We start from the raw sequence: 18,387 nt of genomic DNA on the forward strand, positions 1-18,387 counted from the left end.
CAGGATACTTTGCCCAGCTTCCCCCTCAAGTACCACAGCACCATTTTCTCCTAGGAGCCCTGCCAGCCATCCATTCTCACATCCCTTGCCGGAGAGTTTAAATAATACTAAACCAGAGTCTTAATCTTCTAGAATCTTCCTTCTCTTTCCCTCTGCAATGACAACTCCCCAACCTTACAAAATGTCTTTAATGAAAAACTAAAATAAATAAAACAAAACAAAATGCCTTTAATGAAACTAGAAGGAAGTCGTCATCAGGTTCCTCCAACCCCACTCCCCGCCCCCATTAACAATCATACCATAACAGCAGGTATAAACCAGGAAGCATGGTCATCCCTACACTTAGAGGGTCCTAAGGGATGGGAAAGTGGAGAAAATGGGAAAGTTATAAAATTGGACTTGAAAATCTTTTTTTTTCCTTTGAAAATCTTCTTCTATTTTATTTATTTACTTACTTGAGAGGGCAAGTGCAAGCAGGGAGGAGGGCAGAGGGAGAGGGAGGAGCAGACCCCCTGCTGAGTAGGGAGCCCCTGGGACTCTGGGATCGTGACCCAAGCTGAAGGCAGACACCCAACCAACTGAGCCACCTAGACACCTCGAAAATCTACTTTTATTTTTCATTTGGTAGAGTTCCAAAGGCTTAAACCTTTGCTACAGTTCAATTATATTTAATACAACAAATATGTGCTACCAATTTAACTTCACTCTGGGAGGGAGAGAAGACACAGAAGTACACAAGTCAAATTTCTATCTTTAAAACCAGGCTTCTGAGTAGGTGGAACGATGATCCCAAAAGGGGTGAAATTTGAGGTTTCCTGGGAAAATTCCTGGCCCAAAAACTTCTCTCCAGGGGGTGTCTTGGTGACTAAAATTCAAACTTCAGGGATGCCTGGGTGACTCACTGGTTGAGTGCCTACCTTCAGCTTGGGGTGTGATACTCAGAGTCCCGATTCAGGCTCCCTGCAGGGAACCTGCTTCTCCCTCTGCCTGTGTCTCTACCTCTCTCTGTGTGTCTCTCATGAATAAATAAATAAAAGCTTTAAAAATAAAATAAAATTCAAACTTTAGTTCCAAGTATCAGGAAAGAGGAAAGAGTTGGAGGAGAGAGCTCCATGTTCTGAGCTTACTCTCTGCTGTTTTCTCCACCCAGGTAATTATATTTAAACCTCCTAACAATTCATTATGGTGAGTATTTTTAGCTTTCATGCACAGGTGCAGAAACTGAGGCTTAGAAAACTTTAGTACCTTGCCCAGTCACCCAGCCAGGAAGTGGCAGAAGTAGAAAGTAAAGCTGGCTGTGTCTGTCCAATGACAGAGCCTCGTGGAGTTTACTAGGTCAAGGTGGCTCTCACCTTTTGGTCTCCACAGAGATAGTGATGGGCATTCTGGAGACATGCATTTTTTTTTTTTTTTGAGTAGGCTCCATGCCCAGCATGGAACCCAACACGGGGCTTGAACTCAGGACACAGATCAAGACCTGGGCTGAGACCAAGAGTCAGACGCTTACCTGACTGAGCTACCCAGGCACTCCAAGACATGCTCTTAATGTCTCAAAAAGCTCTAGAGAGGGCTGGGTGCTCCGGCTCACTTCAGAAAAGGAAAGTTTTCAATCTGATCAATTGGTAGTGGCTGCCATGGCTGATTAGTGCTGTTGTCACAGGGTGGGTGATGGTAGAGTGTAGTGTTCCTGCCATGTGCTTGCCAATATTTGACTGACAAAAACATCATGTTCCCTTGCTCTTGGCTATAATCACATCCACTTGTTTTGTTAACACTGACTATCTTGTGTTGATCAAAATGTTTTACTGGCTTGACTATTTGCTGATATCATGAAAAAGGTGCCATAGCACCCTGCCTTAAAGGTAGGGTGACCTTAAAATTTATTGCAATTGGAGCATTTCTGAGAGTAAAGGGAGGCACTATTAATAAATACACCAGGACAACAGGTGCAAGCCAGGAGAGATGGTCATGGTTGGGTGAGGTTGGGGAGGAGATATGTAAGATCACCACAGAATTGGGAAAGGGCTTGTAAAGAAGTTTCTATCCAGTTTTGTCTTAGGTCTTCCCTGCTTTGGTCTTAAATCTCTTAGGAGGTATCCAACCAACACTGATGAAGTATTTACTACATCTTAGATGCTGGAGTTAAAGCAGTGAATTAGAGAAGCAGGGGAGGATAGTAAACAGTACCCCAATTCTTTACTCAGTGCTGGTAACTGTTATGTAGGACCTGTACAAGGAGCGTGAGAGCATATAAAGGGACCTGATCTAGTCTGGAGGTCATGGAAGGCTTTCCAGAGGAAGGGTACATTTAAGCTGATATTAAAAGGAGGAAAAGTTAGCAATAATACCATCTTTCATATGTATGTAAAGATATAAGGGCTCCAGAGATGAGGTGAAAAGGAGTCACATTTCTGTCTGTATCAAAATGATTTCCAGCTCTAAACTCTACTTGCCAAGATTGGTTGGAAGTTGACTATCAGTCTTGAGGGGTAAGGGCTCAGGTTTCTCACTAGGACTATATGAGATCATCTGGTTCCAGAGCTGCTATTGGTCTTTGTGCTCACATGGGATCTCCTATGCCCCCGGTCTGGGGGCTTTGGCTGGGCTCTGGTACCGGATGAAAGATAATTCCAGTCACTCTGCAAGGCCCAGCCAAAGGAGCCCCTTACTAAGTATGGGAGCTTTATAGGCCACACACAGCCTCTTTCCTGAGCCATTCTATACAGGTTCTTGCTCTGCTTCTGTTGTATTCAATATGATTCTCAGTTTAAACTATTTCCCCCTCAAAATACCCTGAGCCATTGGAGTATAAGAGAAGACATATCAATCCAGAAATAAATTGCTATATGATTCCATCTAATATGAGGCACCCAAAGTCGTCAAATTCAGAGACAGAAAGTAGAATAGTGGTCAGCAGGGGCTAGGGAGAGGGGAGAGTGGAGAGTTGTTGCTTAATGGGTAGAGTTTCTTCCCAAAGATGAAAAGTTCTGGAGGTGGATGGTGGGGGTGGCTGCATGACAGTGTGAATGCACTTAATGCCACTGAACTGTACACTTAAAAACGGTTAAAGTGGTAAATTTTATGTTATGGATATTTTACTGCAATATTAATTAGAAATTTTAGTTTTTAAAAATCAGGATCTTTCACTTTTAGAAACTATATGAAATGCCAACACTTCCTCATTTTCCACTTTCATCGTGAAAAGTCTATTTTCCATATTTAGAGGTTATCCATTCAGTTCTTTATCTTGCAATCATAGGTTTTCTTTAAATGTGTACTAACTTTTGCAGTTACAACTAAATGCAAATGAATACAAAATAATGAATGAAAGAGGAATAGGGATGCCTGGGTGGCTCAGCGGTTGAGCGTCTACCTTTGGCTCAGGTCATGATCCCCGGGGTCCTGGGATCAAGACTCTGCATTGGGCTCCCTGCATGGAGTCTGCTTCTCCCTCTGCCTAAGTCTCTGCCTCTCTCTGTGTCTCTCATGAATAAATAAATAAAATCTTAAAAAAAAAAGAGGGCTGGGATCCCTGGGTGGCGCAGCGGTTTGGCGCCTGCCTTTGGCCCAGGGCGCGATCCTGGAGACCCGGGATCGAATCCCATATCAGGCTCCGGATGCGTGGAGCCTGCTTCTCCCTCTGCCTGTGTCTCTGCCTCTCTCTCTCTCTCTCTGTGACTATCATAAGTAAATAAAAAAAAAAAAAAAAAAAAAAGAGGGCTATATCCCCTCATAAAATTCTGAGACAAGATTTATGTAAATATCGCCTCTTACTTTGTTTCTTTCTATACGGTGGAGTAAGTTCAAGTCTGTGGACTCTGATATACCACCATGGATGACCAGGATTTCACTGTCAATGATTGTACCAATTGGGAGCCAGGTATAGACATCTTCCAAGATTTGTAAGATTTTTTTCCCATGTATCTGTAAGTAAGAACTTGAGTAAGTTTTGTTTTTCTGGTAAATTCAAGTTTATCACAAAAAGCAACAATTTTCATGCCACACAAAGGAAGTCAGCATGGAGTCACTAACCCATCAGCATGAATTAATGCTGTTCTTTTATTCTATGTTTGTCTATCTGTTTGTTTATTCTATATTTTCAATACTTTGACATTTTGGTGCCTTGCAGACCCTGGAGGAGAGATTGTCCTCCCAGGGCTAGCTAATTCCTAAAAATCATAGATGATTTGCCTTTCATATGCAGATGAGAGGGCCTTTCACATGCAAACGAAACAATCCAGAGCCCACACTCCCAACCACCTCCTTTATCGGGCTTTGGCATGCCAGGCCACCATTCCCTAGCCTTAATCACCCCACAGCCAGGTACCCAGACAACTAATGACAGCCCTTATGTCCCAGAGAGCTCCTGAAATTGTTCAAACTAGCCAATCCTAAACCTACTTACACTGCCTCCACAGAAACCAAAACAAAGGCTCTTGCCCACATTTTCCCCTCTTTCCTTCTGCCTTCTGACCAATCCTGGTGCTTCCCGCGGCCCACGGTGTGATGTGCTGTGCTAAGGCACAGTGAGTAAAAATCTCTTCCTTTACCATGGTCATTTCTGTATTTGTATGTCTTACCATAAAACAAATCCTGGGTACCTTTAAAACAATAGAATATGTTTTATCTGTGCTAAAACTTACACAAAAGTCACAATGAAAAGGCTTGGTTTAGTCCAGGAAGAAAATTAGGCCTCTATCACAGCCAGGGCTTCCTGCTGTGCTTTTATTTTACGTGTAAGGAGTCTGACTAGTTTACCCATCACTCTTCCTGAAGGCTCTTTTTTTGTAGTTCTAGCATAAACAGCAAAAAGAATGCGTTAAGAAAAAAAGTATGACTCTTACCTTATATTTGTGCAAAATTTCTTTTGTGAAGCCATACCTGAAAAAAACAATATTATTTAAACTAGTTAAATGCTGATAACTTCTACTTAACGTGAGTCACGCCAAAAGAGGAACCATTGACATTTCACTATCACAAGTATCAAGAACTCAAGAAACTAGAGTTTAGTTGAAACTGACTATTACTTACCCAACTCTTTGCTAGGCATGATGGAAAAGAACAAAAACAGCCAATGACATCATCCCTACTCGGAAGGAGCTTATAGTATAGTTGGAGAAAGAAGATAAATTTTCATGAAACAATTACAAGGCAACTTAAGAAATATGTGCTAGGTATAGGATGTGTGGATGCTGCAAGTACTCAGAGAAGTGTGCTGTGGCAGCTGGGGGAAGCTGTGTGGGAGAATGCTTTTCATGTAGATAGAATTTCTCAGATATCCTAAATCTTACAGTAAATGAATGAAGGCGCGGGAAGGGGTGATGGGGGAAGAGACTGAACAGAGACAAAGAAAAGCCTAGAAGACAACAAGTTGCCCCTTTATACTCTCCCTGATAGAGTTCATGTAATAGTATTCAAGATTTTAATAGAAAGAGTCAGAAATTTTCATGCCTGAATAGCAATCACTAAGGGAGCTTTAACGATGGAAATTTTTTTTATTACTTTTCCTTGCCTTAGGGTAATAACACATATTCTTAAGGCCCAATATGGGGAAGTCAGAATATAGAATACTTATTCCAAGTTTCCATGCAAATCACATCACGTCAGGCTTCTACAATGTAATGTTATGTTTTCTGAGATTAATTCAGTCCTGTGCTCACCAGAGATGTCTATGTTGTTAAATCCAATGGGCACCTTGCAGTCTTCATCTTTCTTGCCCTCTCTGAAGCACTAAATATGGTTGACTACATCATCCTTCTGGAAAACTTTTCTTCTCTTGGATTCTGTGACAATAAACCCTCTTGGTTTTCCTTGTATCTTTCTGGGTATTCTAAATCTCCTTTGCAAGTTTTTCTCTGCCTAGCCTTGAATGGTGGCATTCCTTCAGATTCTGTCCTAGGCCCTCTTCTCCCCTCCCTTTCTCTCTTGGCAACCTCATCCTTGCCTAGGGCTTTGGGTACTATCTATGTGCCAATATTGCAGGACAATGCTGCAGGCCACACGGTATTTCTGAGCTCTGGACACATACACTCAACTACCTACTCAAAAGCACTTCAAATCACCTTACCTCAAAATGAACTTTACCATTCTCTCATCCCAACCTTTTCCTCTTATCATGTTCCCAATATCAGTGAGCAATGCCAATGTACTCCCAAATTCAAGCCAGGAACCTAGAGGTTATCTTTGATTCTGTCCTCTTTCAAGTCCCCCATATCACATTACTAAGCTTTAAGCCATCATTGCCTAAATTCCTCTTGAATCTGTCTACTTCTTTGAATCTCCATCCCTACCACCTTGGTCTAGGCGAGAATCCATCATCTATCTCTTTAACTACCTCCTAATTGGCCTCCCACATTCAAATATTCCTTCCTGCTGCATTTTAAAACACAAATTTTATGATACTCTTCTATGATTATTTTTGATGTCCTTAGAAAAAAGTCCAAATTCCTTTGCATGATCCAACCATTTCTTATGTCTCCAGCCCTATTAGGGACCAACCTGTACCTCAGTCTGTGCTTCTACCCTCCTAAAATTCTTTCATATCTAAAAAGTCTTGTCTCAGGCTCTGCATAAGTTGTCCCCTCACTGTAGAATACCATTTCTCACCCATCACCATGGCCCTCCCTGAATTGCCTAATTCATCCTCAGGTGTCAGGCTAATACCATAGTTCTATGAGAGAACCTTCTATTACCCCCCAGACAAGTTAGGTCCTCACTTTATAAGCTCATAACACTGTTCAACATAAGTCTTTCCTGCTAGATGTAAACTCTGTGAGGGCAGGGGCCATGTCTCCTTCATTCTATTACAGACATTAGATAAATATGATCGGCTAATTAAATAAATGAAAGGATAAGTGGCATGCCAAAATAAAAGTATTAAGTTACACATTATATATAAGGGACATCTGATAACAGTCTGGAATTTTTTTTATCATAGTCTTAGCATCTACTTCCATACCTGAAAATTAGAACTGAATGTCTATACTCTTGCCGGGGGTGGAGTGAAACTGCCCAAAGACAAAACTAATCAGTTGCTGAGCTTTATCAAGGCACCCAAAAACCTAGAACTAAAAGCATGAGACACGTCATGCCTTCTACTGCCCTAGAGCAAACTGGTAAAGGAGGGGTGAAGGAAGAAGAAAGAAGGGCAAGGGGAACATTTATCATTGACTGTGCCTTTCAGCAAAATTTGGGAAACCATTTAACCAATCTTTATTCCTCAAATCTCCAGTGAGTCAGATAGTTGAAATGCTACGTTACAGCTGTTCTCAAATATGTTTATGAACAGCTATGCCAGAAGCAATCACTATGTCGTAAAAAATACACACATCAGTGAAAAACACAGTACTAGTTTCTGAGACAACATCTGAGGCAAGCCAAAAGAGTAGCAACAGAATGATCTCATCTGAGCCTGCTCATAAAACCTACCACACCCCCAAAGCTGGCCTAACACATCCACCCAGGAGACAATTTGGCCTGTGATGAGAGGCATGGGAGGAAGAGAAAGAACATAATAGAAGGGAGAAACAAGGAAAGAACTGGAAGAAAAGATAGGAAGAAGACTGAGTTGGTAAACAGAGGTAAGACTTGAAATGTCCTTTGAGATTCTCCTCATCCACACTTCTCTCCACTCACCTCTAACTCTCTGCTAGGAATTAAACATAGCAGTATTTTTCAGTATGAGAAACAAAAAGAGGAAATCTAAAGGCCTAGGTTACCTCAGATTCATCATAAAATCTTCATGGTTCCCTCTGTTCAAGTGCAGGTCATTGGGGTAGACAAGAAAACTCACAAACAGGATCATTAGGATCTCTATGGAATGTTTTCCTCGATCTACAAAATCACCATTAAAAATATATGTGTTGCTCCCTGAGGGGAGACCATTCTGCGGAAGGAGAGGGGGAAAAACAAGCAGTTAAAAGAATGTACTTTTAAAAGTAAGGCTTTGTACTCCATGTCCCTGCAGATATGGAGAAAAGAGGCTCAGTCAGTTCCTCCACTGAGAAAAATCTGCTCACTAACTTGAGCTGGTTTTACTCTGTCAGGGCAGGCATTTCCTGCAAGGGACCTTGGAAGTGAAACATTAGCTTGGATAGGAAGATTGGGGGTGGGGGGGATGGTGATTGCTTATTCTACTCATTACCTACTATGAGTTTTCTCTGAAAGGGGCTGATTTTTGTCCTATCAAAAATAGCTAACTTGGGCAGCCCAGGTGGCTCAGCAGTTTAGTGCCGCCTTCAACCCAAGGCATGATCCTGGAGACCTGGGATCCAGTCCCATGTCAAGCTTCCTGCATGGAGCTTGCTTCTCTCTCTGCCTGTGTCTCTGCCTCTCTCTCTCTCTCTCTCTTTCTCTCTCTCTGTCTCTCGTGAATAAATAAAATCTTAAAAAAAAAATAGTTAACCTTATCTCTTCCTTCTCCCTCGAAAGGAAGGAAATGTCCACCCAAGCAAGAACACTGAACCCAGCACCAAAAGTCTTTCATTCTAAGAGGCCCAACATTTAACTTCTTTGGGTGGTGAATCCATCAATTTACAAAAAAGGGATGACACTATATCCACCACCATCCCTGGATCAAACAAGTGAATGGATATGAAAATAACCAGCAAAGTGTAAGGTACCATGGGACTGTGAGCAGGGCTAATATAGTACCAGTACCCTCTGATACAATTGTACCAGGTGTTGGTAGCTGGAGATATTGTGACTGCTTACTGACTAGGCCATATAAGTTGTTAAATATTTTGATTATCATTCCTGAGTATGAGATATTACTTTTAAATATAGTATAGTAGGAAAAAAGAATTGGAATCAGGACAAAGGTTTGGTCTTTATAACAGCTATTGATTCATTTACTTGTGTACTACTAAACTCTAAGACAAAACAAACATGCCAGACCCACCAGGCATATCATATCATGCCTGGTAGGGAATGGTCAAGTACATTTTTATTGCATAGTAAAATAAATTCAAATGTTTAAAAAATACATTACAAAGAGAAAAATTTAAACACTCCTATATCCAAATGTATGTCCCCTTTCAAAAAAGTTACCTTCAAGAAATGTTATATTAATCGTTTTCAAACTATTTTCAAATTCTTTTTTAGATTTCAAACTACAAAAGAAAATCTTATTATCTTATATTCACCATTCTAGTAATTATATATATTTTAAATTATTCATATCAACATAGTAGAAATAGTTGAAAAAATATATAATACAGGTTGCAACATATAACCCAGAGATTCCACAAATCATCATGCAATGTAACATTTTCTGAAGACAACTGGAAACAAACAAGCAAGCAAGCAAGCAAGCAGTAGTATAGTGTTGTGGGCCAGATATAAGACTTATTTGCTAGTCCAGCTCCACTATTACCCATGTGTCCTTGGGTAAATTACTTAATCTTTATGAGCTGTAGTTCATGAGATAATAACTTCCATACTTAACATACAGGGCTATTTTGGAACTCGAATGAGACTGTATGTATAAAATTGCATGAACACCATGAAGCACCATATAAATTAGAAAATTCATTTTATTATGACCTCCATGTTTTTTCTAATTTTAAGATCCCATTATTTTATATTTTCTTAGACATTAATTCATGTAACTTTATCACATTGGACTTAAATAGTGTGAGCCAGTTGCAAAATATAGGCTATTGCTCATTAAAACTTAAAGAAATAAAGAAGGGTTCCACATCTCTGATACTCTTCCTTCCCCCAGCCTTCAGCCGGCTGGGATGAGTAAACCAGAGGAATCTGAGGGATGTTAGAGGCTATAGACTTTCTTGGGATTCCAGGCCTGAAGGGGGCTAGAGGAGCAGCAGTAGAGAGCTCTGGGGTCAGAACATGGAAGAAGTAGGCCTGAGGAGATCTGTGCACCCCTTGATTAAGGGGAGACCCTGACTCAAAGCGTGAGTGTGGTCCTGGTTTGGGGGAGAGGGAGCTGGATCTTACTAGAAGTGTAGGGAACTACTTCTCTATTTCTGAAGCTAATAGAAAACTAACATTTGCATCTAGAGATACCTAGGAACATAGAGACTTCCTCTCATACTCTTGATGTAGGAGTAGCAACTGTTGTGCCTTTATAGAGAGGCTTAATCTAGCTTAAGCAGAGAATAGAAAATGAAAATAACCTAGTATTCAAGGGGATCTAGTAAACAGAGAGAGGCAGACCAATCAGATCTGCTAAAGTTCTATCTCCTAATGAGGTAGAATTATTGGAGGACAATTTTATTTAAAAAATGAGAGGACCATAAGATAAAGAACAAAATATTAATAATTCTTGGCATTTAGTGTGTTATTCAAATTTAAAATAGCAATAGATTAGAGCTAATTAAAAAAGTGATTGGAAAATACATTATTGACCTGGAAGAGCAAACAGATGAAAAATCTCTCACACAGATTATAAAGCAAAATGATGGAAATCATAAGGAATGAGTAAGAAATTAGAGTTCAGAGCCAAGAGAGCTAATATGCCAATAATCATTCCAGAATCAGGAAAAAGGAACAGATGGAGAAGAGGTAATAATTACATAAATAAGAGAGGGAGATTTCTATGATTAAAAAGAGACTTCAGCCTGAAGTTCGAAAGAGTTCCCGAATCCTATGCACAATTGGTAGGTGGAAAAATACCCCTATTACCTAAGTCTTAGAAACTGCTAGACAGAAAGAGCAAGTTACAAAGGGAAAAGAATCATCCTGGCATTAGAATTCTAAGATGCAGTAGTGGGAGGTAGAAGATAGTTTAATAAATCTACAAATTAAAGAGAGAAAAGGCCGATGAACCAAGAATTCTATATTGGCCAAAACATCATTAACTTCTTAGGGTGATAGATAATATTTGCAGATATGTAAAGGATCCAATACCAGCAACAACATAGATGATCATCAGGGTGAAAGAAAGACATATGTGAGTATGTAGTGATCTAATACCACAAAAGCAATGAACACGTATTGAATGCTTGTTATATGCTAGACACAGTTTTAGGTGCTAGAAATACAGAAATAAATAACACGAAGTCCCTGCATTCAAGGAGTGTGCATTCAGAGAATGTAGCACCTTCATGCCTCATAGAGGAAAACACTCAAGAAAATATTCTAATGAAATAACAGCTAGGGAAAGACCCAAGAGGAAAGAATATAGAATACAGATGTGAACAATGAACAATGAACCTTCCAATATATAATTAAACTTAAATATAAATCAATAGTGATGGGGTACCTGGGTGGCTCACTGGTTGAGCATCTGCCTTTGGCTCAGGTCGTGATCCCAGGGTCCTGGGATTGATGGAGTCCGGCATCAGGCTCCCCAGGGGGAGCCTGCCTCTCCCTCTGTCTATGTTTCTGCCTCTCTCTGTGTCTTTCATGAATAAATAAATAAAATCTTTAAAAAAATCAATAGTGATAATGTGGAACTTGTATTTAAGTACTAAGCAAGGCTTCTAGAAATAGAAGAGACATACTATGAAGAAAAACCTAATAATGGTCAAGAACTAAAAATATGGCCCGTGGAGTAACTAGAATTTATAGGGGAAGTTAGGGGAGAAAAGCAAATTCTCCACAAATTTCATCTCAATGGGGGACATATATGGAAAGTGTGAAAATAAATACATTTATCTTATTGCAGGAGAGAGAGAATAATGGTGGAAGAATAAAGTTATAGCTGTTTGTGAAATATACACATACATTACTTATCAGAAATGTCAGGAATGGGAAGAGAACCACCAATGAATGGAAACGCACAGTAAAAACACCAAAGAAAACTTCACCAAAACAGCAAAAAGAAGAGGGAGAAGATGAAACAAAGTGAAGTAAATAGTAAGCAAAGTAAAATAGAAGAAAAATTTTCAAAAATATCTGTTGTTATACTATATGTGATTGGGTAAATTCTCCCATTAAAATAACAAGATCACTAGACTACATGAAAATACAAAACTCAGTTATACATAGTTTGTGAGAAATACACATTAAAAAATAGGTAAAGAGAGGTTGAAAACAAGGTAAATACAACAAAGAGAAAACAAAAATGTAAATATTGATACTAGACAGTGGAATTTAAGATTAAAAGTGCTAAACATGATCACAAAGCAACCATACATAATAAAACACTTATGAAGAAGATATAATTCATGAACTTGTAATCAATAAACAAAAGTACAAGTTTTTGCTTCATATATTTAACTACTATAGATGCAAGAAGAAACTTTAAAAATACCAACACAAATGCAAAATTCAGATTAAATTATTGGTTCAAAATAATGACTACAAATTCTTGACACTCCCTTTAAAGGTGAAGCCTAATTTGCCTCTTCTCAGATGTGGGTTGGATTTAGTGATTTGTTTCTAATGAATTAAAAAAAGAAAAAAGCAGGAGTGATAATGTGCAACTTTGGAGACTAAGTCATAAGAGACACTGCAGCTTCCTGCCTGCTCTCTCTTCTGCATCCCTCGCTCTGGGGAAAGCCAGCTGCTATGTCATGAGACTACCCAAGTACCCTATAGAGAGGCCCATGTGGCTGTTCTGCCAATAACCAGTGAGGAACCGAAATGCTGAGCCTGCAGCCAGGTGAGTTAGCAATCTTGGAAATGGGTCCTTGAGCCCCAGTCAACCTTTCAGATGACTGCAGCTCTGGTCAATAGTTTGACTGCCACTTCAGGAGAGACCCTAAGCCAAAACCATTCAGCTAAGCTGCACTCAAATTTCTGACCCACAGAAACTGGGAGATACTAAATGTTTCTAGTTTTAAACCACTAAGTTAAAAAAATAAATAAATAAAAATAAAAAAAGATAAAATAAAATAAATAAACCACTAAGTATTGGGGTAACTTGTTACACAGAAATATATAATATACATATTTAGACAGATGTATCAGAAACTAAATATGTGGAAATACTGAATATTAATCAATGAACTTAATTTAATAGGTAGATATAGAAAGAACTTTACATCCTACAAATAGAGTACAATTAATTTTTCATATGTCCAAGGAGACTTTATGAGAATCAGTCATGTACTTGATTTCAAAGAAATCCTGAAGAAATTCAAAATAATGGACATTTCATAGGATATGAAATTCTCATATCATAATCCAATAAAGTTTGAAATAAATAATAAAAATATGATTCAAAGAATTCTAGGTTCTTTAATTAAGATCCTTGGAAATTAGAAATTATCATCTTAATAAGCATTAAATCAAAGAGAAAATTAAAAGCAAAATTACAAGTTTTTTTTTTTTTTCAAAATTACAAGTTTGATAGAAGGCTCAATTAAAACTAAAATTAGAAAAGATGTATAGGGAGGCACCTAGGTGGCTCAGTCAGTGGAGCGTCCAACTCTTGGTTTCAGCTCAGGATGTGATCTTATGAGTCATGAGATTGAGCTACATCAAGATCCCGCTGAATGGGGGGAGTCTGTTCAACTAGAGATTCTCTTCCCATGCCCCTCCTCCCACTTGTTCTCTCTTGCTCTCTCAAGTAAATAAATAAATCTTAAAAAAAAAAAGATGTGTAGCTTTAAATGCTTTTATTATTAGACAAGATGCACATGAAAGACTTCATCTCAGGAAATTAGAAAAAGAACAATAAAGTCAATCAAATAAAGATAAAGACTGAAATTAATGAAATAGAAAGCAAACCAAAAAAATGTACAAATCTGAAAGATGATTCTTTGAAAGAACCAATAAAACTGATAAACTCATCATGAGACTGATTGAGAATAAGTGATAAAAGAGAGAATTAAAAAATATGTAAGATTAGGGGTGCCTGACTGGCTCACCAGTAGACCATGTGACTCTTGATATCGCGGTTGTGAGTTTGAGCCCCACGTTGAGTGTAGAGATTACTTAAAAATAAAATCTTTTGGGAGGCAGCCTGGGTGGCTCAGCGGTTTGGCGCTGCCTTCAGCCCAGGGCGTGATCCTGGAGACCTGGGATTGAGTCCCACATCGGGCTCCCCACATGGAGCCTGCTTCTCCCTCTGCCTGTGTCTCTGCCTGTGTCTCTGCCTCTCTCTCTCTCTGTGTCTCTCATGAATAAATAAAATCTTAAAAAAAAATAAAATAATAAAATAAAATCTTTTTTTAAAATATAAAAAAAGACGGGCACTGGGTGTTATTCTGTATGTTAGTAAATTGAACACCAATAAAAAATAAATTAAAAAAAAAAAATAAAATATAAAAAAAGATTTGGGGTGCCTGGGTGGCTCAGTCAGTTAAATGTCTGCCTTTGGCTCAGGTCATGATCTCAAAGTCCTGGGATCCAGCCCCGCACAGGCTCTTAGTTCAGCAGGGGGTCTGCTTGTCCTTCTTGTGTGCAACCAGCTGCAGAGCTTATCCGAGAACTGAATCTCCTAGTACTAACCACACTGGGGAATACATGAGGTCCTGACTGATTGACTCCTGACTACAGTGTTCTCCAGATATAGCTCTTCCACTCCCCCTCGAGTTAATAGACTATTCTTTTACCCTTTGAAGTAAACATGTTTTTCTCTGCTTCCCAAAGTTAATCATTCCTATAGCTAATCTGCTAGCTCTCTTAATAAAACCTGAAGGAGACAAAGCCTTGGGGTCCAAGTCTGAGTGTGAGTCGGAGTCTCGGTCCCCCTGTCCCTCAGGTTAAAATTCAGTGAGACTTCGAGTCTTTCTTCATATCGTCGCCTCCAACTATCCTGGCTCAATGGCATCTTCTCCCTCTGTGCTCTCTCTCTCTCTCATGTGTGTGCATGCTTTCTCTCAAATAAACAAAATCTTTCTAAAAAATTTAAAAATCTGTAAGATTAAAGAGTGGAAAAAATACATAAAGACACAGAGAAGTAGATAAAATAATTATATATATGTAAAACAATATAATATCAACATCTATGGCAATGTACTTTTACTGTCTAGGGAAATGGAGGGTTTCCCTAAAAATAAGAAACTATCAGAACTGATTCAAAAGAAGTAGAAACCTTGAACAGTACATCTCCCTGTGGCTTTCTAGCAGAACTCTATCTCAATTTTCAGGAGCAAATAGTTTTAATGTTATTTAAACCAATGATTCTCATCCTTGGCTGCATATCAGAATCATGTGAGGGGCTTTTTTATTTTTAAATATTTTATTTCTTTATTAATGACAGACAGAGAGAGAGAGGCAGAGACACAGGCAGAGAAAGAAGCAGGCTCCATGCAGGGAGCCCAATGTGGGTCTCCAGGATCACGCCCTGGGCCAAAAGGAGGCACTCAACCACTGAGCCACCCAGGCGTCCCATGTGAGGGGCTTTTAAAAGTTCCTAGGTATCCATCAGAGTCTCTGGGAGTAGGACTCACATATCAGTATTTTTTCCCCACAATTCCTTGGGTATTTATAATGTCAAGTTTGAGAATCAAGGCCTTTAATTATTCCAAACCACAGAAAAAGATGAAAATCTTTTCAATTCACTTCATGAAACTAGCATAACCTTAATATCAAAAATATAAGAAGCATTCAGAATTTTAAAATTATATTTATTATATTTGGATAGTAAACAGGTTTTCCACTGTGATGACAAATCTTCTTGTATTAGAACTTCTCACCTCCAGTTAAACCAAACTTTATAGGTATTTCACCTCTACCACTGGCAAAGAATAATGAATTCCTTCAATCAAACCTAATTTTAAGCCAAAATAGTAATGGTCACCTAGGCCATCCACCTTATACAGCACACTTATTAGTTTTAACCTTTTCAAAAAATGACACATGTTGTCAAAAGACTAAGATTTGTGATAATGAAGCCCATTCAATAGAATAATATGTCACGGTCTCTGAAAGTGACTCTAAAAGGAGTCTTAAATGTATAACTGAACTCCTGATCACAGTTAAGCCTTTCAGAACAGCCACTTCAAAGCAGGCAAGACTTATTTGAATATATCAGATCTGCCCTATTGGTTCAGGATTAGTCATATTACTTGATACAGTATGACTTCAAATACATTTTTGTCTTAGAATAATAAGAAAACTAGAAAATAGATAAGAAGATGAGGAGCTAAGTGTCCTTGTACATAAAGTCTCTAGGGTACATAGGCTTCTGGCTACTGAGATTTGATTGGGTTTCCTTCAAAGAAGCAAAAACTTCTGTTATAACCCATCCTTCACTCAGTTCCAGCAAACCAAACTCTCTGGCTTATTCTGCAGCCGATATACAACAAACTGTCTATGACATGGAAATGAGGTTGACAAATATAGAAAACCCAGGGTAACTACAACTCTGAACAGCATTCAGATGACCTGAAGGGGGAAAAAATAGCAGGCCACAATTAATTAACTTGAATAGAGACAAAAACAAGATGTTTCCCTATATTCTCACCTATTTCCTACTGACGAACTTTTACGATAAACATCTAGACATTATGCTATTTTTTTTTGCACATTTTCCCAAGGCACATCAAACAATAACCTCTGGACCACAGCTCCATATTATTCTAATTTTTATTTCTTTTGCAAACCCTATTTGAGGGATCTGTTCCTCTGATTGCAACATACAGCCTTAATCTCCAAAGAAAAAGAATTGACTACTGTGGCAGCGTGACGTGTATCAGTGATAGAGAAAAAAGAAAATATTTAATGATATTCCCAAATGGAAAGTCATGGGCATAGGGGGTGGAGAACATTAGGGAAAAGAGAAAGAGAAGGAAGACCAGGTGGCATGGCTTCCAAAGGACAGCATTAGTGTGACACTCACAGTGTGAAGAGTTAATTAGCTTCTCTCTGTCCATGTGCACCTCTTTCAGCTTCAGGAGGTCTCTGCTCACAGCATCAATTTAACAAACTAGTTTGCCAATACTTGATCCAAAGTTTCATGCTTTCCATGCAATGGGGAAAAAGCATCTTGAATTTCAGCAAGGCTAATTAAAGCTCTGAATGAAGTATTTCACATTGGTCACTCTAATTAAGCAAAAGTGGCTGATGAAAATTAACCTTTTCAGAAAATAAAATCTAAAAATATAACCTCACTAATGCTATGTAAATTGCTTCACTTGATGGTATTTGAAGCCATATAATGTTGAGATCCCCTTTTAGCAAAGGTCTGCCATGGTTAACAATGTGACACCGGAGGAAAGCATTCATTTCAAACGCAAATAGAATCATAGCTGAAAACATCTAGCTTAGTCTTAAGGTGCTAAATGATACAATTTTTAAGGACAACCAAATATGAAAGGAACCAAAATCTCAACACAAATAATCAAAAGCAATCAAGGGCATGAATCCCATTATTTATTACAGTGCACCACAACAAATGTGTGAAAATAAAATCTCAGATCCTCCAAAACTTTCTTTCATGATTTAGGTACTTACTAAATTACTAAAATTCTTTGAACAGGTTGTTTTAAATTTCACCTTCTCCAGGAAGTCTCCCATGAGGTTAGGTGCCCCTTTAACGTGCTACCTTGGAGCCTTGTGCTTATCCCTGTCATTAATATGTCCCACCGTGACCTGTCTTGTCTTTTTATTAGTTGACCTTCCCCACTAAACTGTGATGTCTCTCAGGCTAAAAACTGCACCTGAGTCATACTGTATTAGCAACCCATAGTAGAGTATCTCATTCATAATGGGTGTTTAATAAATACACGTGAAATGAATAAACTTCATATTCATCTTTGTATCTTCTCAGTTTTCATATGTGCCTTGAACACTGCAAGAACCAGATGAAAGTCTATTAAATGAACAAATTAGTGGACAGACTCGCTTTTGTAAATGATCAGTTATAACAGTCCAAGTCTTGAACCAAACCAACCGCTTCGATGAAAAAAGTAATATGGCAAGTCATCTCAGGGACCCTACACTGGAACTCTCTCCCTCTCAGGCTCTGCCTTTGGTCCCCCTTGAACCAACCCCAGTCCTGACAAGGGAGAAATTGCCTAGCACAGCACCTGCTCAGAGATGAATAACAATTTTGCCTTGGGGCTCCTGGGTGGCTCAGTGATTGAGCCTCTGATCTGATCCCGGAGTCCTGGATCAAGTCCCCCATCAGGCTCCTCGGAGGGAGCCTGCTTCTCCCTCTGCCTCTCTCTGTCTCTCATGAATAAATAAATAAAATCTTAAAAAACAAACACACAATTTTGCCTTAATTCAAAGCCTGGGGGCTTCCTGGTTTCTCTTTTGGGTTGAGTGAGAGGAATCAGAGCATAATATAAACTTTAGTGATTTACAGCTCCAAAGATCTCCAACAGGAGTACTTTGCCAAACTGTTCCCAGCAATCCAAGTTCAATCAGAATGTGTATAAAATACACTTTGAGAAATTAAAAAAGAAAACAAACATGAATTGATAATTTTACTGAATTAAATAAATAATAAGAAATGAAACAGACCAAGCTAAAGCACAGTCACTAGCTGCTTCTAAATAGAAGCTAGAGAGCCCGTGGCTCACACTG

At 38.8% G+C, this 18,387-nt stretch overlaps 1 protein-coding gene across 4 annotated transcripts in view; it reads right to left on the reverse strand.

The window, feature by feature from the left end:
- The window catches only part of PPEF1 (protein phosphatase with EF-hand domain 1), a 123,508-nt gene that overhangs the window by 31,099 nt on the left and 74,022 nt on the right, over positions 1-18,387 (reverse strand). For all 4 annotated transcript variants that reach the window (XM_077890265.1, XM_077890266.1, XM_077890264.1 and 1 more), the window contains 3 exons: positions 7,719-7,885; positions 4,845-4,881; positions 3,775-3,924 (listed from right to left, as the gene is read on the reverse strand). In XM_077890265.1, coding sequence (XP_077746391.1) covers positions 3,775-3,924; positions 4,845-4,881; positions 7,719-7,885 — 354 coding nt within the window. The remainder of the gene's footprint in view (positions 1-3,774; positions 3,925-4,844; positions 4,882-7,718; positions 7,886-18,387) is intronic.

The sequence above is a fragment of the Canis aureus genome, chromosome X (genome assembly GCF_053574225.1).
Source record: "Canis aureus isolate CA01 chromosome X, VMU_Caureus_v.1.0, whole genome shotgun sequence".
In the NCBI taxonomy this organism is placed as follows: Eukaryota; Metazoa; Chordata; class Mammalia; order Carnivora; family Canidae; genus Canis; species Canis aureus.